We start from the raw sequence: 21,463 nt of genomic DNA, 5'->3' as shown, positions 1-21,463 counted from the left end.
AACCAACAATAGGGGAACCCACTGAGGAACCGACACAGAGAACAGTTCAAATCCCCCCAATAGTCATTGTATGGACCGAGGACTTCAAAAGCCTCCAAATACTTTTGAAGGGTGTGACATCGTCCACACTATCATTCAAGGTGGCAGGCAGAGATACCTACAAGGTCCTCACAAAATCCAGAGAGGACTACGACAATATTATGAAGGTAGTGAAAGATAAACGGCTGCACTCATATACTCACAGCACGGAACCATTGAGGCTCCTGAAGGTAGTGTTCCGCAGACTCCCCTTCCAGATGGATCCTGACCATCTGAAAGAGGAACTTGAGGACCTAGGCTACGGAATAAGGGCTGTATCACGCATGAAGACGCCGAAGACAAATCGGCAAACGCCGCTGTTCATGGTCGTCCTGGTAGACAACGTAGAAAACAGGAAGATATTCCAGGTAACTAGGGTCGCGAACATTACGAACGTGCAAGTTGAGAAGTTCCGCGGTAAAGGGCGCAGGGCACAGTGCTACTCCTGCCAAGGGTTAAACCACGTGGCAAGATATTGCACAATGCCCCCACGGTGTGTGAAATGCGCAGGGGAGCACCAAAGTAGAGACTGCCCCGCACCAAGCACGAACACGCCCAAGTGCTGCAACTGTGGGCTCGCCCACGTAGCAAGCTACAGGAGGTGCGTGGTCTTCAAGAAGGCTGACAACAAACAGACTAGGAACAACATACCGGCGAGAAAAAACACCACACCAGCCAGGAAAATCGAAAATGGCGTAAGTTACTCCAGCATTGCCAAGCCGCGAAATGATGCGCAACAGCGGGTGTCAAGTGCGCAGGCGCAAGAAGCGCGAACGAGCAAGCCACCGAGAGCGCAGCTAACACGAGCGAAACAGTGACGACCACAGAACACACCAATGACGCGAATAACACCTACACAAACATCGCTGAAGAACTCCGCGAGATGCGCCTTCTAATGACATCGGTAGCCGAAATGATGAAAACACTCCCGCAGCTTCTAGTAACTGCAATTACGACAGCCAACAAGGCCCAACAACCATCTGGAACCACTATAATCAATGAATAACGGCATTCATGGATTAACAGTTTGCGCCTGGAACGCAAATGGCATACGTACCCAAGGAGGGGAATTCAGGCAGTTTCTCCGGGACGAGGCAATAGATATATGCCTAGTTTCGGAAACTAAGCTAAAACCAGGTATTTACGTACGCGCGGCGAATTACACATGCCACCGCACAGATAGGTTAACACATGGAGGAGGCACTGCTATTTATATTAAAAACTGCCTCAAACACCACATTGTGCAACTGCCAAGACTTCGCACAGTTGAAGCCACAGCAGTTGTAGTGAAAACATCGTCAGGCGAAACCACATTCGTTGCAACCTACCGACCACCAGGTAAACTACTGGACCCGGCGGACTTCGCGGCATTGTTGCCCATCCGCGGCAAAATCTTTATCGCGGGGGACCTCAATGCCAAACACGCCGAATGGAACTCCAGAGTGACCAACACGAGTGGACGTCGCCTGTTAGATGTGGTTCGGCAGCACAACGCAGTCGCCCTGGGACCGTATGATCCCACCTCCTACCCTGCAAAAGGCGGCCGTCCCGACGTGCTCGACATCGCACTGCTGAAGGGAGTGGGCAACCGCACAACTGCGACAACCCGAAACGCGCTCTCGTCGGATCACCTACCGGTAATATTCGACCTGGAGGATCAAGGCGAGCTACTCCAGAGCCACCGAAGGCCACTAAGTAAAGTCAACTGGGAACAGTTTAGAGAGAGCCTGCAAGGTACCCTCAATGACATCCCAGACCCAGCTGACATAGGTACAGATGAGGCAATCAGAAGACTTAATGCAGCTACAATACAGGCTGTAGCAAATGCGTCCCCCAGAGGCCCACAAAAAATTAAAGACCTCTCACGCCAGCTCCCCCCAGAGCTAATAGACACTATAGCCCGCAAAAATAGAGTCTTTCGGGAATGGCAACTAACCAGAAGTCCTGTCACTAAGCGTCTCCTCAACAGGCTCAGGAGAGAGTTGAAAGTGGCGGTGGAAGGCCATCGTAATAGGGAATGCGAAGGGAAAATAGCCAGCTTGCAGATTAACGATGGGTCAGCCTGGAAAACGACAAAGTACTTTCTGAGGAAAGGTCAAAGCATCCCTCCCCTACAAGTCAGGGGAGAGGCGATATGCGAGCCTGACGCCAAGGCCAGTGCCTTGGCCGATGTCTTTGCGGAGAACTTCACTCCTGTAGAGGATCCCATTGATGAGGAGCACATTCGTCTAGTGCAGCAACGGCTCCCAGTCTTCCTCGAAAGTGATGCAGGAACAGACATAGAAGACTTCTCAGAGGAGGAAGTACAGGCACAATTGAAGCAGTTAAACCCGAGGAAAGCAGGGTGGGGGGGGGGGGGGGGGGGTGCGACCAGCTAGAAAATGCAATACTACTTCAGTTACCACAAGCAGCCATTCGCCCCATCACCGCGATCTTCAATCGAATAATGTAGACTGGCAACTTCCCCTCTGCATGGAAACATGCAGAGGTGGTTGCCATACCAAAACAGGGCAAAGACATCAGGCTTCCACAGAATTACAGGCCGATCAGCCTTTTACCAGCAATCTCTAAGGTATTTGAGCGCCCGTACTCTAAAAGGCTAATGCTTCACGTAAATGCGGAGGAGCTGATCCCGCCGGAACAATTCGGCTTCCGACGTGGACATAGCACAGAGCAACAGCTGTTACGTCTTGTGGAGGATGCGATGGGTGCCCTGGAGAGTCGACAGTACACAGGGGTAGTGCTGCTTGATGTCTCTAGGGCCTTCGATTGCGTGTGGCACAAGGGCCTCCTCTACAAACTGTTTGCAATGGGGGTACCTACGCCACACGTTCGACTCATCAAGTCTTACCTTAGTGGACGAACGTTCAATGTCCGTGCGGGATCGGGTATATCCACAGCAAGGCCCATACAGGCGGGAGTGCCACAGGGTTCTGTCCTTGGCCCCCTGTTCTACTCCTTATATACCTCGGACACGCCAGAGGCTAACAGAGTCTCGCTCGCATTGTACGCCGACGACACCGCGTTGTATACCAGAAGCGCGAACGTGAACCTCATGCGCCGCCGCCTCCAGACGGCATGTGGAGCTCTAGGTACATGGGCCACAAAGTGGCGCCCAAAATGCAATGCCAGCAAAAGCCAGGCAATCATTATTACGAGGAAAAGAATCCCCATCGACCTACAGCCGGTGCGGATCATGGGAGGCCCCATCACAGGACCCGCACTGCGAAATACCTTGGGGTGACACTAGACAGGTGCCTCACGTGGGGACCACATATAAGGGACATTGTGGGTAAAACCTATGGCAGATTGAGAGCGCTATACCCAATCCTGAACCCGAAGACAACCCTACCCACACGCTGCGGCATTACGCTGTTTCTCGCCCTTATAAGGCCGGTGATGGAGTATGCGGCAGTAGTGTGGGGCAACGCGGCAGACTGCCACATCCGGAGATGACAGGGCCTCCAGGTGTAACCTCCCCCCTCACTTATCGACCTTAATGACAGTGAAAAATTAAACCGCGTGTACCTAATGGAAATTTGGGAAAAGCAATCGTCACCGAAGTTAACCTGTCGGTAAAGAGGGAGGAAAGGGTTACATCTAAATGAAAGGAAAAATGCAAATGAAACTGGTGGAAATTAATTTTGAAAAGGGGTAAAGTTAATGAAGAAAGTAAATGTGCGGCCGTTACGTTAACAATTAACTAGCGGTAATTAGATGTTTGAGATTTTGGGTAAATCACGGTCGCCAGTCCTATGGACAATTACTGTAATAACTGAAAAAGAAAGGTTATTACACATATAATTAGCACTAGAAGCGTGGCAACTGAAGGTTGACACGTGTAGTGTGAAAACTGAAAGTTTGTCAGAAGTAATAAATTTCGCTACACTTAATTTAGCAAAAGAATTAATGAAACCGGAAAATCGAAAGTTAATTTAGTGACTGAAGTTAATAGTGAGCTTTCTTTCTGAAGCACATCGACATTCAGTAAAATAAGGTTAGTCTTGGACTACCTCAACAATCATTTCAAAAGCTACTTGAATCTACGCAATTTAGAAATAAGAGAATTAACTTTGAACTTGAATTAAATGATTCTGAACAATTAACAATAGTAAAATTTAGTACGTACCAAGCTGAGCTGCAGTCACAGGTAACTAAAATACGGTAACAAAACTCGCACTCTTAATTTGTGCTCGTGTAACCTAAATATTGTAGCCAGCTACTGAACTTTGAAATTAAAGCAGTGAAATCTAATTATATTATTTTAATGCTGGCGTTTGAATTTCAACGACACTCGGGTTCATTTCGGAAAAGGAAGGGACCCTGCTTGGCAATGCAATTGGGACAATGAGCAACAAAGGTTCTTGCTAAGTTGCTGTAATTTTGCGAGGCAAATGGAACAATTTGAAAAGCTGAGGTCTGCCATACAGTTCTGAAACTTTACGTGCTTTTAGTCTTCCTTGTTGGTTGATTGAAGGTTTGAAGCCGTCGATCGAGGAGGTGGCGACAGTCACTCATTGTCGGCCGTCGCTGTTGCAGAAGCTGGATGTTGGCGCGCCTTCTTCTCGACACGGTCACCAGGCGAAACGGGCTCTTGATGTGCGCCAGCTAATGCTTCCCGTCCGCGACACCATGTCAGAAACTATCATCGCGAGTCGAGCGCAATTACACGTTGCCAAACCCCGAAAGCGCGGCAACTCGCGGGAGCGTCACACAACACCTGCTCCACTCGCTACTCCCGCCAGACTCTCCCTGCCCCGCCCGCGCTTCACGCGGCAGAGTTAACACTACCAAAGATCCTACACACTTTGAGTCTTCACACGACCTATCGATGTAATCGTTCGATAGCAGTTTTCCCTAGGCAAGACCCAGCGCAAAAATACAAATAATATTTACGAAACAAACCAATTATACATCGACATAAGTGCATAAATATATATATATACACAAACAGTAAAACAATTACAATATATAAAGAGACAGAAATGTCATATCTTGAGGTAACAAAACAAGGAAAAAAAATAATAGTACAATAGATGGAAATAGGAGGATATGCATTTCCGGCGTTACACGTGCCCCACATTGTCTGAGGATGTTCGTGTAACGTAAACAGACTCAGAAAATGTCCCAAAAAAGAAACTGCGGAAATGCATATGCTCAAAACATCAACAAAAGTTAGCATTCGTCTAATTAACCATAAATCAATTTTTAGACCATAATAATTGAGTGGAGACACTCCTAATCTTATTCCACTCTGTCATCTTGCACAAAATAAAACAGGTTGACAACATATTAAAATTCATAGAAAACATAGAAAATGGTTTAGCTATTCTAAAATTGTCAAAATTCCCAACAGTATCAAGACATGGAATATTATTTACAAAATTAATCAGAGTACATGGTCATAAAAACAGGTAGATCAAAATACGCAAATTAATAATTAATTACATAGAATACACATTTTTACATAACCCTTTCATAATTAATATTCTCGTCATGGGAGTCCATTAAACGCTAAACAAGAAAATAACACACATCAGATCGAAAAAAACATAAATATTGACAGTAGAATTCTTTCAGCTGTCCAGGAAGAAAAACAATTCCGCCTTCCGTACTCGCAAGTACAAAGAATGCCGACAGCGGCCCAAGAGCCAACAGCGGCACAAGAGCCGACAGCGGCTCGCCTCGCCAGTATTGTTGCGCCCGCGTGTGCGGCACGCTTGATCTCACTCGCCCTTGTGCGGCGTTTCCAGAACGTCCGTTTCACTGAATTCTTTCGGAAAAACTCACTCCCGAGTAATCTCAAGGAGTCCATAAACACTATCACAGTGGATAACTCAACACTGTCCATCATCACACGCATGTACTAGCCTGAAACTTAAAACAGCGTCTAAGTACATCGGCAATGACTAGTAAATCACATATTTATGAAATCTTACAGTTATTTACAAAATCATATTTAAATTGCTTAATCTACTGTGACTCAGCTGAAAACTTAAACTAGCAGCTTGGATTTTTCAGTTGGTTAAACGTCTAATCAAAATTAATTACTTGTTAATTACAAGTTCTTTAATGATCTCTAGGTCAGGCAAAAGCATCGCAACATGGCACATCCTTAAATCTTCTAACTCGCTCGATTTCTCATGAGCTTTTACAAGTACTAAGTCTCCGATTGCAAACTTAGCAAAACGCGCTTTAGCGTCAAGACGACGTATGCGAGCATCGGCTTTAAGCTTCATTACTTCTCGCAAACGATCTTTTTTCACACCAATACTAATGTTAATTCGTGGAGGGAATTTGATTATCTCTTCCAATTCACTTTCTACACTTTTGTCAATGCCGAAATTCCTCATGTTATAGCAGTTCAGATTCATACCTATGTCAATACCATCCGGCCAGTTAACAATGTGTATAGGCTGGTATTGCCTATGCACACCGTCTCCTGCCTCGTCAAAACTAACTACTATTGTTTTATCTTGGGACGTACATGTCAACGTTTTGCTTTCGCAGTTAATCACTGCACGGTACTTTAATAGCCAATCTAACCCGATAATTACTTCCGTAGTTAAGTCTGGCACGACGACAAACTCTTGTTCAAATCGTGCCCCACATATCTCGAAGTTGACGAAAATCTGTTTTGTGACCGGTTTACTGGCCTTCCCAGTAGCACCGATAATTTTCACTCCTGTTACTGGCATAACTACGATGCCAGGTCTGTCTTTCAGTAACTCAAATATTTTCCCAGATACAGCACTCAATTCTGCACCGGTGTCAATCAACACGTTTAGTTGTAGGTCGTGCATATTAACGGACACTACTATCTGTCTACACTTGTCCTCGACTGTTTCTTTATTTTCCCACAGTAAATCCTCGTCTATATCCAGGTCATTCCAGAAAAAACCATCCGGCTTTGATCCTAAATCCGGTTTATCTGGCGGCTTTTTCAGCCTCTGTTCACATACAGTTTTAATTTCAACACGTTTGTCCTGAGGCTTAGTCTCTAGCTTCGCCTCCAATACCGAAACCTTTTCCTGTAACTCGTCAACTAGTGAGTGTTGCTTTGCTATCAATTCACTAATTGTCACCTTCGTTGATTCCTCTTTAATCAGATTGATCTCATCTGCCAATCTACCTGGAGGAATGTGCACAATCGCATCTGAAATTACTTCCTCTGGATCTGCGCAACCCACACTGCTACCGTCTGACCGCATAACGTCAGCTCTAACCTCATACACACTGTAATCTATGTGGTTTTCTACCAATCGTGTCCGGCTATCACTAAAATTTTCGTAATCTTTCCCCTTAATACTCTCGCAATGTTTAAACTGGAGGTTTGCGTCGGATGGGTCGGCTACTTCTACCACTATAACTTTCGGTAAAGTCTGCCGGTTAGGGCCAGAACTTTCCGTTACTACTTCAACATCTAACTCCTGCGGGACGAAACACGACGAATCCTGCTCGTGCTCCCCATTAACATCAACTATTTCTGGTAAAGTCTGCCGGTTAGGGCCAGAACTTTCCATCACTTCACTAATACTATCTTCCTGTGGGACGAGACGCGGCAAATCCTGCCCGCGCTCCCTATAAACACTCCTCCCGTACAGGCCCCTATAATCTCTTAGTTCGTCGTATAAGCGACCGAACTGCCTTAACCAGACCTCATCCCTCTCTGCATCCCCTCGCTCGATGACGGACGTTTTATCCGACATCTGATCTTCTCTCAACAATTGCGAATCATTCTCAAACTCAATCTCCAGTTCCGCTGTGGGTATTACAGCTGCCACTTTATAATCGATTTCCGGAACACTACTTAAATTGTTCTCACTGACAGTGAATGTATTTTCTGCTGCCATGTATACAGCTGATTTACTACTTGTGGGCGCACTCCTTTCTCCTAACACTGGCACACTCTCCCGCCGTTGATTATTCCATACGGAATTTTCATAACGACGACACCTGGGTTTTCTCTTGTTATTGGGCCGCCAAAATTTCTCCACGCCCGCTCGGCCCCTCACCGGCGCGGCTAATGGTTTCCCTGTCTCGTCCCAGCAGATACGCTCCCCGGATGCTGCTGAGGCGGCTGATCACACCCTCTGGCGTTATTACTATTCTGTGAAGCCCGTATCACGTTAGTGTGATACTGGTTTCCGTCATTCCTGTTATTATTTGCATTGTACCGATTGTTATTACGGTCCGAACCATTATTGTTATTGCCGCCATGGTTGCGGTATGCATTATTCCCATGGTTATCGTTGTTGTGGTTGCTGTGGTACCCGTTGTTGTTACCACGGCCTCTACCACTGTCGCGATTATTGCGCCAATTGTCCTCGTCCTCCACTCTTTCCAGGAAATCATTTATTGTCCTGTAATTGCTTCCTACGTAGCGTTTTGTATCATCTGGAAGCTTTTTGTAGAGTTCCCGGACTATTTCGGATTCCGTGCGGCGATCACGCAAATATTCCAACTTGCGGATCCAGCCCTCACAAAACTCCTTCATCGAGCCGCGCGAATTCGCATCGAAAGGCCTCGATACGACAAATTCGCGCCAGACACTTTGCTGTTTTTGCTCTGACCAGTATTCAGCCAGAAACAAATTTTTAAACTCGTCAAAAGTCAGGTTCGTAATGTTGAGATTTAGGCCCCAACGCTTGGCATCACCAGCCAACACATCAATAACCGCATTAATTTTTCTCTCATTTGTCCATGATCTGGGTAAAACTCTTTCACAATTTTTAATGAAATCCGTCGGGTGTATACCGCCTTTTTTCAAGGGGTCGAACCGCTCCTCTTTCGTCAACAACTCCGAACTATGTGCACAGATTGGCACACAGCTCTGTTTTTCGTCAAGTTTCCTTTCTAATTCCGACACCCTCGTAATCACTTGGCAAGTGGTTGTCGCAAGCGTTTCCACTTCCCTCTTTTTCTCTTCGCAGGTGTTAGCCTGCTTCGTCACTTTGGTATCTACTTCGGATACTAAAGCCTTTAAAGTTTCCACCTTCTGTTGATCCTCTTTTCTCACTAATTGAATTTGTTCCGTCACCTTATTCTCGATGATCGGAGCAACTGCGTCTCCTACACTTTTCTCGATTCTGCTAATTTCGGAATCAAAACGAGTATTTATGCTCGCAATTTCCGCCTGAACGCCTATCATTTCCTGTTTAAGGTTACCGATTTCGGTATTAATCACGACAATATCGTCTTTGATTTTATCAACTTTTGTGTTAACAACTTCAACATTGTTGTTAACAACATTAATAGCTTTGTTCTGATTGTCTAGCATTCGTTCAATTTTTTCAGACAGAGCTACTTGCTTGGCAGCCTGCGCTGCTTGCTCGGCAGCCTGAGCTTCTTGCTTGGCAGCCTGATCTTTAATTTCTGCCGATTGACTCTTGATTTCGTTAATCAAAACATTCAATAAATCAGTTAAATTCCCGGAAACCACCGGTTTTACTTCCGTAGCGGCTTCCTCTTTCATTGTCCCCCCGTATTCGTCATCAAGGGATTCAGATTTGATTTTCACTTCCGATTCCGAAACATTTTCTAAAGTCTGGAATTCCATTTCTGCTCTTTGTTGCGTTTCGGCGGTCGCATCTTTCATGCTAGCCGCCTGCCCCGGAACAATGGGTACCGCTGTGCGCGTTTCCCACTGTTCGACCGATTGTTCCGTATCCAAGTCTACCAAATTTTGGTAATTGTTGCCTTCACTCATTTTAATAATTTTCAATTTAAATGCAAAATCTCAACTCTAATTAGGATTCCTCACACGAATATTCTCGCTGACGTATCGACCATTTCGTAACCAGTACTTTGTTACGAGATTTGCACAATGCAAAATTCGTGTCCAGAACAACCTCAAATTTGAAGATTGTCCTGTCACGGTCGCCACGTGTAACCTCCCCCCTCACTTATCGACCTTAATGACAGTGAAAAATTAAACCGCGTGTACCTAATGGAAATTTGGGAAAAGCAATCGTCACCGAAGTTAACCTGTCGGTAAAGAGGGAGGAAAGGGTTACATCTAAATGAAAGGAAAAATGCAAATGAAACTGGTGGAAATTAATTTTGAAAAGGGGTAAAGTTAATGAAGAAAGTAAATGTGCGGCCGTTACGTTAACAATTAACTAGCGGTAATTAGATGTTTGAGATTTTGGGTAAATCACGGTCGCCAGTCCTATGGACAATTACTGTAATAACTGAAAAAGAAAGGTTATTACACATATAATTAGCACTAGAAGCGTGGCAACTGAAGGTTGACACGTGTAGTGTGAAAACTGAAAGTTTGTCAGAAGTAATAAATTTCGCTACACTTAATTTAGCAAAAGAATTAATGAAACCGGAAAATCGAAAGTTAATTTAGTGACTGAAGTTAATAGTGAGCTTTCTTTCTGAAGCACATCGACATTCAGTAAAATAAGGTTAGTCTTGGACTACCTCAACAATCATTTCAAAAGCTACTTGAATCTACGCAATTTAGAAATAAGAGAATTAACTTTGAACTTGAATTAAATGATTCTGAACAATTAACAATAGTAAAATTTAGTACGTACCAAGCTGAGCTGCAGTCACAGGTAACTAAAATACGGTAACAAAACTCGCACTCTTAATTTGTGCTCGTGTAACCTAAATATTGTAGCCAGCTACTGAACTTTGAAATTAAAGCAGTGAAATCTAATTATATTATTTTAATGCTGGCGTTTGAATTTCAACGACACTCGGGTTCATTTCGGAAAAGGAAGGGACCCTGCTTGGCAATGCAATTGGGACAATGAGCAACAAAGGTTCTTGCTAAGTTGCTGTAATTTTGCGAGGCAAATGGAACAATTTGAAAAGCTGAGGTCTGCCATACAGTTCTGAAACTTTACGTGCTTTTAGTCTTCCTTGTTGGTTGATTGAAGGTTTGAAGCCGTCGATCGAGGAGGTGGCGACAGTCACTCATTGTCGGCCGTCGCTGTTGCAGAAGCTGGATGTTGGCGCGCCTTCTTCTCGACACGGTCACCAGGCGAAACGGGCTCTTGATGTGCGCCAGCTAATGCTTCCCGTCCGCGACACCATGTCAGAAACTATCATCGCGAGTCGAGCGCAATTACATGTTGCCAAACCCCGAAAGCGCGGCAACTCGCGGGAGCGTCACACAACACCTGCTCCACTCGCTACTCCCGCCAGACTCTCCCTGCCCCGCCCGCGCTTCACGCGGCAGAGTTAACACTACCAAAGATCCTACACACTTTGAGTCTTCACACGACCTATCGATGTAATCGTTCGATAGCAGTTTTCCCTAGGCAAGACCCAGCGCAAAAATACAAATAATATTTACGAAACAAACCAATTATACATCGACATAAGTGCATAAATATATATATATACACAAACAGTAAAACAATTACAATATATAAAGAGACAGAAATGTCATATCTTGAGGTAACAAAACAAGGAAAAAAAATAATAGTACAATAGATGGAAATAGGAGGATATGCATTTCCGGCGTTACACAGGGTAGAGTACTTAGGATGATCACGAACCTCCCGCGTGATTTTCCCACTAGGGAGTTGCATACCATCACTGGAGTGCAGCCAATAAAGGAAAGAATAAGACAGACCGCTCAATTTTTCTATGAGAAATCACGGCAGTCAGAGAACAGACTGGTCTCGAACCTCGGGAACCAGATACATAGAAGGGGCACCACAAGATGGCCCGACCTGCTACGGCAGTAAAAACCACTACAGTAACGATTATTAACTAACATAAAATGCTCATCACAAAATAGGACCAACACACACGATAGGCCCACACAATATACATATTAGGAAACGCAGGAATAGTGCAAAGCACTTAACTTGCTTAACCTAGAGATAGTCAGGCACTATCCAATTAGGTAAAGAGCAGTGGCAACCCCACGACGACTACCGCAGTCCACTTCACCCCTCCGCCGCCCTACACCGAACCCAGGGTTATTGTGCGGTTCGGTCCCCGGTGGACTCGCCAGGGAACGTCTCACACCAGACGAGTGTAACCCCTATATTTGCGCGGTAGAGTAATGGCGGCGTACGCGTATGTGGAGAACTTGTTTGCGCAGCAATCGCCGACATGGTGTAACTGAGGCGAAATAAGGGGAACCAACCCGCATTCGCCGAGGCAGATGGAAAACCGCCTAAAAACCATCCACAGACTGGCCGGTTCACCGGACCTCGGCACAAATCCGCCGGGCGGATTCGTGCCGGGAACCAGGCGCTCCTCCCCCCCGGAAAGTCGTGCGCAGACCGCACGGCCAACCGGGCGGGCATCCGTAGCATTACATCTCAAACGTTTCGATTATCTTCCGTTCAAGTTTTCCCACTGTCCGTGATTCGCCGCCATACAATGCGGTGCTCCAAACATACATCCTAAGGCATTTCTTCCTCAAATGAAGTCCTACATTTTGTACTAATAGATCTATTTTAGCCAAGAATGCCCTCTTAACTTATGCTAATCCACTTTTTATGTCATTTGCTTCGTCCGTCATACGTTGTTTTACTTCAAAGGTAGCAGAGTTCCTACATTTCCTCTGCTGAGTAAGCACCAATTTTGATGCTAAGTTCACGGCTAGTGTCATTTCTTCTACTCCTCATTACTTTCGTCTTTCTTCAGTTTGCTCTCAACACATATTCTTTACTCTTTAGGCCGTTCATTTCATTCAACAGATCTCGTAGTTATTCCTCACTTCCATTGAGAATAGCAATATCATCAGCGAATCTTATCATTGACATCCTGTCACCCTGAATCAACTGTTGAACGTCTCTTTTATTTCGGTCATCACCTTTTCGGTGTATAGATTGAACAGCAGGGGTGAAAGATTGCATCCCTGCCTTATACTCTTTTTGATCTGATCACTTCGTTCTAGATCTTCCATTACTGGTGTACCCTCTAGGTTCTTGTACATATACATATATTACCCGTTTCCCCTATAGCTTAGTGCTATATTTTCTTAGACTTTCGAACCACTTCACTCTGTCGGACGCTTTTTCCAGGTGCACAAATTCTACGAAAGTGTCCCTTAAGAGGACCACATGTTGCCCGTCTAACCCATGTTAATTTAGGCAAGTATTTGACCCATTTCTGAAAAAAACTATTTGATGCAGGACCTTTTTTCGGTATGCTACATAATGCTAATGGAGTCAACTGTACTAAAATCTACTTTATCCATTTTATAGTTTTTGAGAAATACTTTTTTAAACTTATTAACAAAAAATATTAAGTTTTTTCTGCAGAAAATATTTTTTTGTGAACTTTCTAATGGGGAAATATTAATGAATGTAGTATCAGACGTGGCATTTTATGTTATGCAGAGTCTCTGAAAATTTCATTCATTTATCTGTGATAGTTTCTGATGTAATGGGGCATATGGACTGAAAATTTTGGTTCGCAGGAAATTGGCTTTAAAGAAAAAACTTTTGAAATTTGTTACTTACAGTTAATTAAAACTGTCCTGCTGCATATGATGGCCCTTCTTTGGCCACTAGCAGGTCTTCCAGCATCTTTTTCACCTTCCTGGATGTTTGTCCTGCTTTCTTGGCCATATTAGATGCAGACCTGTCTGCATCGGCTATCCTCATTTTATCGCAATGTTGCAGGATTAATTCCCAGCTTTTTCAGTATCCAACACTTTCTAATATTACCACAATTGAATGTAATAACAGCATCATGAACTACTGGTTTCATTGTATGCATGCCTACAAGTACAGTTTTAGGAAGGCGGTTCCAAAGTATGCTGTTGAAACATTCATTTGGGTTCTGTGTCTGCCCATGCAGACATTTCCTTAGAAGGTCAGGGTGAGCAAAGTCTCTGAAAATAGGTTTACTTGCTGTAATAACTGCAGCAGGAGCAGAAATGGTGAGAGCTCCTTTGATGATGCACTTGTTGAAGAATTACAATTATAAACATCGTTGCCAGACGACATAACGTCTTGTACAGAAAACTTTCTAAACTTGTTTCCTTTAAATTATCGTTTCTTGAAAATGCCTTTACGTTTCGTCATCTTCAATAAACACAACAATACATACGTAAACAAGCACTCCAAACGTAGTACAACAACTACTCGCAATCACACTTGAACAAAACTAACCGCGTGCTTGAAAGCGTGTTGTTTACAAACAGCAGAAACAAAAGAATACCGACCGTTGCATTCGAAGGATAGCCTACACACTCGGGAGTAAAAAAAAATCCCTAATGTGCAATGTAGGGGATATAAAGATCTAAAATATATACAGAAAAGTGGTTGACAGTGAAGTGGGCGTGGCACATAAACACACGTGGTAGGAAAATGCTCTTTCAATGCTCGAAAAAAAAAAATTTTCAGCAAAATCCTTTTCAGAGCACTTATATAAAACCTTCATCTTTTATCTACATATGATGAATCAATTTTTTTCTACTTGAACCACGGTGTGGTCCCCTTGTACTGCTTCCATCATCAAGCATCGCGTCAGATCTGCCTGGCTGGTGCCTTTACCTTTCCGAACGCAAAACTAATCGTCATCTAACAGGTCCTCATTTTTCTTTTCCATTCTTCTGTACATTATTCTTATCATCAACTTGAATCCATGAGCTGTTAAGCTGACTGTATGGTAGCTCTCGTATTTGTCTGCCCTTGCTCTTTGTGGGATTTTGTGGATAATACCTTTCCGAAAGAGTGATGGTGTGTTTCCAGTCTCATAAATACCGACTTGAAGAGTCATCTGATTGTCACTTCACCTAGAGATTTTTATATTATAGGAATGTTAGCTTTCGCTTTTGCATTATTTGATCACAAATCTTCCAAAGTCATGTTAAACTCTGACTCTAATACTGGGTCCGTTCTGCCTTCCATATCGATCACCAGTTCTTCTGACACGTCACCAGTTCTTTTCCTCGTATGTGCCTTTTTCCACCTACCATACTCACCTAAAACGACAAAAAATTGTTTTCGTGGTAATAAGTAGCACTTTTTTTAAAGGTTCCGCACTTCAGTCAGTAGCAACGGAACCCCTACAGGATCCCTCCGTTGTCCGTCTGTCTGTCCGTCTATCTGTCTTGTCCGACTGTTAAGACCCCTTTTTCTCAGGAATAGATAGAGGTGTCGAGTTGAAATTTATGTCACATACTAAGGTCTAGGCTCCCTTGGCTATGCGAAAAATTTAAGGTTCCGTATCAAGATAACCCAACGATACAGCCATTTCTGTCACTTCTTTCGATACTCGCAAACTCAATCATCAAAACCATAGTGTACTTCCCATTGACCTAGAATCACAAAAATTAACAAGAAGCGAGGTTTAACAATACACAAAATGAAAAAACCCGAAATTGGTAATTTGTAATTACATAGTGTAATATATACATTTTTCGGCATTTGTTGTCGCTCTGTCAACAGTTGAAATTTATGTTAAATACTAAATCTACGGTCTCTTATCAATGCAAAAAGTTTAAACTTCTACGTCAATGTAACCAAAATATACGGCCATATATATCTCCTATTTTGATACTCGCAAACTTACTCATCAGATCCTATAGATGAACTCTTTGTTTTCATATGAAGATAATAACTGTTCCGAACGAACAGATACCACTGATGACCATACAGCTTCTCTAGAAAGAAATGATAATTAATCGAAACCCTCAGCTGCCAACAGGTGTTGTTGATATACCTCAATGGGGACAGCTGGAAATGTGCGCCCCGATTGGGACTCGAACCTGGCATCTCCTGCTTACATGGCAGATGCTCTATCCATCTGAGCCACCGAGGGCACAGACGACAGCGCGTCTGCAGGGACTTATCCCTTGCACACTTCCCGTGAGACTCACATTCCCAAATGTCCACAACCCACATTCGTAATGATCCTAAAGGATATTTGCCCATTCACTCATTACTCGCGCCAACTAAGGTGACGATTCCCGTAAGAGTTCGGGCAAAGCGTGCGCATTCGCACAGAAGAAAGTCAGTAGCTGGGTAGCCTTTAACTATATGAAGATAGCTGTCCCCATTGAGGTATATCAACCACACTAGTTGGCAGCTGAGGGTTTCGATTAATTGTCATTTACTTGTATTCAACTCGGGCATAGCGGTCTAGCGGTACAGTGTGAGCATGGAAACAGAGAGGTCGCGGAACCGGATCCCCACGGGTTCTTCAGTCTTCTACTTAACATATCCTTCACCTCTCAATGAAGTAAGGAGTCGTCAGCAAGAAGGTGTTCGAATTCCACACTAGACTGTAGCACTTCTTTCCCCGGTTGGATAACTGGGGTACTTACGGGCACGCTAGTCGCCGAAGTAGCATATAATAAAAAGCCTATTACCAGGCCATTGAGATACGCTGAAGTTGTTATTACATGTAAAGGCACGTTTACACTGAGATACATGTATCGCAACTTGTATCAGCGTCATGTTAATTTGACATGTTGCAATACATCATCTCAAACTAAAGTTCACCCAACTATGCAGACCTTCCCGCTTATACAAGTCGCATATGCATTTTTTAATGTAGTTTTTTCGCGATATTCTCGACAAGCTGCGGAAGTCACGCATGCACAGTACCAGTCTTCCTTGGCGTCATGCCGCCATGTTTATTTACAAATGCCTATTTTATCTTGAGTGTTCTGTGGAGTCCGTTCTATTCATTGTGTTTCATGGGTTTTCCTTTCTTCATCCAAAAGGGCAAGTGCATCAGTACATAAAAATGTAAAATCTTGCACAACGTTTTGAGAAGCTATCGTGAATACCGAACAACTCTGCACCATCGAAGGCAATGATTCAAATTGTCAGATGTAAATGCACGATCATACATGTATGACTTGCAAGTAGCAAACTCATATAGGTCGTGATACAGGTCCTGGAGACGTGTGTGCATCTATGCATTTTGCGCTTACTAATGCTGATTCGAATCCTACATGTAATGGTACCTTTATGATGTTTCAAAGACTTTGTTTTTATTTTATTTATTTATTTATAGATTCATTTAACCTGGCAATATTAGGGTCATCAGATCCTCTCTTGCACATAACCAAACAGTCTACATATTGCTTATGTTACAGACTGAAGTATCGATATTAAAATAATGTCGTGTGACTAGGGCCTCCCATCGGATGGACCGTTCGCCGGGTGCAAGTCTTTCGATCTGACGCCACTTCGGTGACTTGCGCGTCGATGGGGATGAAATGATGATGATTAGAACAACACAACACCCAGTCCCTGAGCGCAGAAAATCTCCGACCCAGCCGGGAATCGAACACGGGCCCTTAGAATTGACATTCTGTCGCGCTGACCACTTCTTTTTATTTGTTTATTTTTTGTTTTTAATATATTGTTAATTTAGTTTTACTTTATACCACAACAAAAATAAATGTACCTTGCACCGCATCGTGCTCTGAGTAAAGAAAACAATATCTCGGCACGTTCCTACACCGAGGTAATGTATATGGGGAAAACGAAAAAAAAAGTGCTGCGTACATGACGCAGAAGGGCGTGTCGCTACTCTCCTTACGCTTCATCATCCAGGTACGTCTTCACGTTTGTCGTATGTTTTTCCACCGAGAATCGAACTTAGTCTTGTCAGCTCACTCAAGGGGTGTCTTCTCTTACCTGTTGATGATCCAGCTGCGTGGACGGTCGCGTAGGGCACTCCCTAAGTAATTAGAAAAATACTGTCTGTATTTTGGGTTCCGTACGATCTTGCAAAGATGTTCTTGTAGGTAGTTCCAAAAGTCGAATACATCTTTAGGTCCATCGTGAAATAAGTAGTGTACTGCATGCGCACGGATCCACGTGACAGCGTTGGTCTTGGCGCGCGGGAAATACTGTTGATCCGGAAATAGTAGAAACCGAGGTGTAATGTGTTCCGGAGTCACTCGTAGAAAATACGACAAAATTTGTCGTACCAAGCGCCATACGTCTTCTGCCGCGCCACATGTGAGACTGTGTTAGTCCGTGTCTGGTATCCCGCAGTCTACGCAGAGAGGCGATTCCGCCATGTTTAACTTGTGGAGGCGTGATCGGGTGATCTGTTTACCATTGACTGTGATGTACCATGTGGATCGGACGTCTGTGGCCAGTGTAACCGCGTGAATCGTCTTCCACACCACCTTCCAGTTAACCTGAGGGCTTTTGGTCTCCACGTTGTTTGATGGGCGCCTCTGCTGTAGGACATGATATACAGGCTGTTACGAAAAGGTACGGCCAAACTTTCAGAAAAACATTCCTCACACACAAATAAAGAAAAGATGTTATGTGGACATGTGTCCGGAAACGCTTAATTTCCATGTTAGAGCTCATTTTAGTTTCGTCAGTATGTACTGTACTCCCTCGATTCAGCGCCAGTTGGCCCAATTGAAAAAAGGTAATGTTGACTTCGGTGCTTGTGTTGACATGCGACTCATTGCTCTACAGTACTGGCATCAAGCACATCAGTACGGAGCATCAACAGGTTAGTGTTCATCACGAACGTGGTTTTGCAGTCAGTGCAATGTTTACAAATGCGGAGTTGGCAGATGCCCATTTGATGTATGGATTAGCACGGGGTAATAGCCGTGGCGCGGTACGTTTGTATCGAGACAGATTTCCAGAACGAAGGTGTCCCGACAGGAAGACGTTCGAAGCAATTGATCGGCGTCTTAGCGAGCACGGAACATTCCAGCCTATGACTCGCGACTGGGGAAGACCTAGAACGACGAGGACACCTGCAATGGACGAGGCAATTCTTCGTGCAGTTGACGATAACCCTAATGTCAGCGTCAGAGAAGTTGCTGCTGTACAAGGTAACGTTGACCACGTCACTGTATGGAGAGTGCTACGGGAGAACCAGTTGTTTCCGTACCATGTAGAGCGTGTGCAGGCACTATCAGCAGCTGATTGGCCTCCACGGGTACACTTCTGCGAATGGTTCATCCAACAATGTGTCAATCCTCATTTCAGTGCAAAGGTTCTCTTTACGGATGAGGTTTCATTCCAACGTGATCGAATTGTAAATTTTCACAATCAACATCTGTGGGCTGACGAGAATCCGCTCGCAATTGTGCAATCACGTCATCAACACAGATTTTCCGTGAACGTTTGGGCAGGAATTGTTGGTGATGTCTTGATTGGGCCCCATGTTCATCCACCTACGGTCAATGGAGCACGTTATCACGATTTCATACGGGATACTCTACCTGTGCTGCTAGAAGATGTGCCTTTACAAGTACGACACAACATGTGGTTCGTGCACGATGGAGCTCTTGCACATTTCAGTCGAAGTGTTCGTACGCTTCTGAACAACAGATTCGGTGACCGATGGATTGGTAGAGGCGGACCAATTCCATGGCCTCCACGCTCTCCTGACCTCAACCCTCTTGACTTTCATTTATGGGGGCATTTGGAAGCTCTTGTCTACGCATTCCCGGTACTAAATGTAGAGACTCTTCGTGCTCCTATTGTGGACGGCTGTGATACAATACGCCATTCTCCAGGGTTGCATCAGCGCATCAGGGATTCCATGCGACGGAGAGTGGATGCATGTTTCCTCGCTAACGGAGGACATTTTGAACATTTCCTGTAACAAAGTGTTTGAAGTCACGCTGGTACGTTCTGTTGCTGTGTTTCCATTCCATGATTAATGTGATTTGAAGAGAAGTAAGAAAATGAGGTCTAACATGGAAAGTAAGCGTTTCCGGACACATGTCCACATAACATCTTCTCTTTATTTGTGTGTGAGGAATGTTTCCTGGAAGTTTGGCCGTACCTTTTTGTAACACCCTGTATATCCCGCGCCGACGCCCATTTCGTCGGTGGTACTGCGATACGGACATAGCTGTGTTCAATGTAAAAGTTCCCGAAGTAGTAGAAGAGTGGGGGTATGTCTTGCGTCGTGAGTGAGGGCATAAGGGAGGGCGGAACTGCCACTTAGCTACCGGGTGTATCGATATTGAAACATTATTGTTTAAATTCGTAACATCTACGTTCTGTTTGTATTATCATCGAAAACACTTAATACGAGATCCTATGGTTACGGCACTGTGAAGCTAAATGCAGGTTTGCGTGTTCTTTGCAGGTCAACATGTACCATAGATATGTGGGAGTGACGTGGCAGTGTTAGGCTCAACAACAATTGGTGCTTGTTTTGCAGGTCGGCATGGAGGCGGCAGGTATGACGGGCTTGTGGTTGTCGGCGGCGACGCTGGCGGCGCTGCTGTGCTGGTGGCTGGTGCGCCAGTCGCACAGCTACTGGCAACAGCGCGGCGTGGCGTGCCCGCTGCGGCCGCACCCTCTGCTGGGCCACCTGCAGAACCTCGCGCTGCTGAGAGAGTCCGCCAGGGACCTGCTACAGCGGGTCTACGACGCAGGACAGGGCATCCCCTACGTCGGCATGTACTTCATGCACAAGTGAGTAATGCCTCCGCAACACGCATAAAAATTATTTAGCACTAGTTAATGTATCTCGTAGCTTATTGCTGCTAGTGGGTGAGGTCGCCACATCCACACTGCAGGCTGTACTGGTACCCGTAGGGTGATTTGTTTTCCCATCAGTCTTCTAAGTGGTTTCTACATCTACATCTACATCTACATCCATACTCCTCAAGCCACCTGACGGTGTGTGGCGGAGGGTACCTTGAGTACCTCAATCGGTTCTCCCTTCTATTCCAGTCTCGTATTGTTCGTGGAAAGAAGGATTGTCGGTATGCTTCTGTGTGGGCTCTAATCTCTCTGATTTTATCCTCGTGGTCTCTTCGCGAGATATACAGGGCTATTACAAATGATTGAAGCGATTTCATAAATTCACTGTAGCTCCATTCATTGACATTTGGTCACGACACACTACAGATACGTAGAAAAACTCATAAAGTTTTGTTCGGCTGAAGCCGCACTTCAGGTTTCTGCCGCCAGAGCGCTCGAGAGCACAGTGAGACAAAATGGCGACAGGAGCCGAGAAAGCGTATGTCGTGCTTGAAATGCACTCACATCAGTCAGTCATAAGAGTGCAACGACACTTCAGGACGAAGTTCAACATAGATCCACCATCTGATAACTCCATTCGGCGATGGTATGCTGGATGCCTGTGTAAGGGGAAATCAACGGGTCGGCCTGCAGTGAGCGAAGAAACGGTTGAACGCGTGCGGGCAAGTTTCACGTGTAGCCCGCGGAAGTCGACGAATAAAGCAAGCAGGGAGCTAAACGTACCACTGCCGACGGTTTGGAAAATCTTACGGAAAAGGCTAAAACAGAAGCTTTACCGTTTACAATTGCTACAAGCCCTGACACCCGATGACAAAGTCAAACGCTTTGAATTTTCGGCGCGGTTGCAACAGCTCATGGAAGAGGATGTGATCAGTGCAAAACTTGTTTTCAGTGATGAAGCAACATTTTTTCTTAGTGTTGAAGTGAACAGACACAATGTGTGAATCTGGGCG

The 21,463-nt window shown here is 44.7% G+C and overlaps 1 protein-coding gene across 1 annotated transcript in view; it reads left to right on the top strand.

Moving 5' to 3' along the window:
• LOC124622039 (cytochrome P450 6k1-like) overlaps nucleotides 1-21,463 on the top strand; it is a 103,976-nt gene that overhangs the window by 24,900 nt on the left and 57,613 nt on the right. Inside the window, exon 2 of the mRNA XM_047147598.1 lies at nucleotides 20,182-20,438. Within this exon, the coding sequence (XP_047003554.1) occupies nucleotides 20,188-20,438 (251 nt within the window). The 5' untranslated portion in view covers nucleotides 20,182-20,187. The remainder of the gene's footprint in view (nucleotides 1-20,181; nucleotides 20,439-21,463) is intronic.

The sequence above is a fragment of the Schistocerca americana genome, chromosome 7 (genome assembly GCF_021461395.2).
Source record: "Schistocerca americana isolate TAMUIC-IGC-003095 chromosome 7, iqSchAmer2.1, whole genome shotgun sequence".
In the NCBI taxonomy this organism is placed as follows: Eukaryota; Metazoa; Arthropoda; class Insecta; order Orthoptera; family Acrididae; genus Schistocerca; species Schistocerca americana.
Note: the sequence above shows the minus strand (reverse complement) of the source record. Positions and strands in the feature narration are given on the sequence as shown.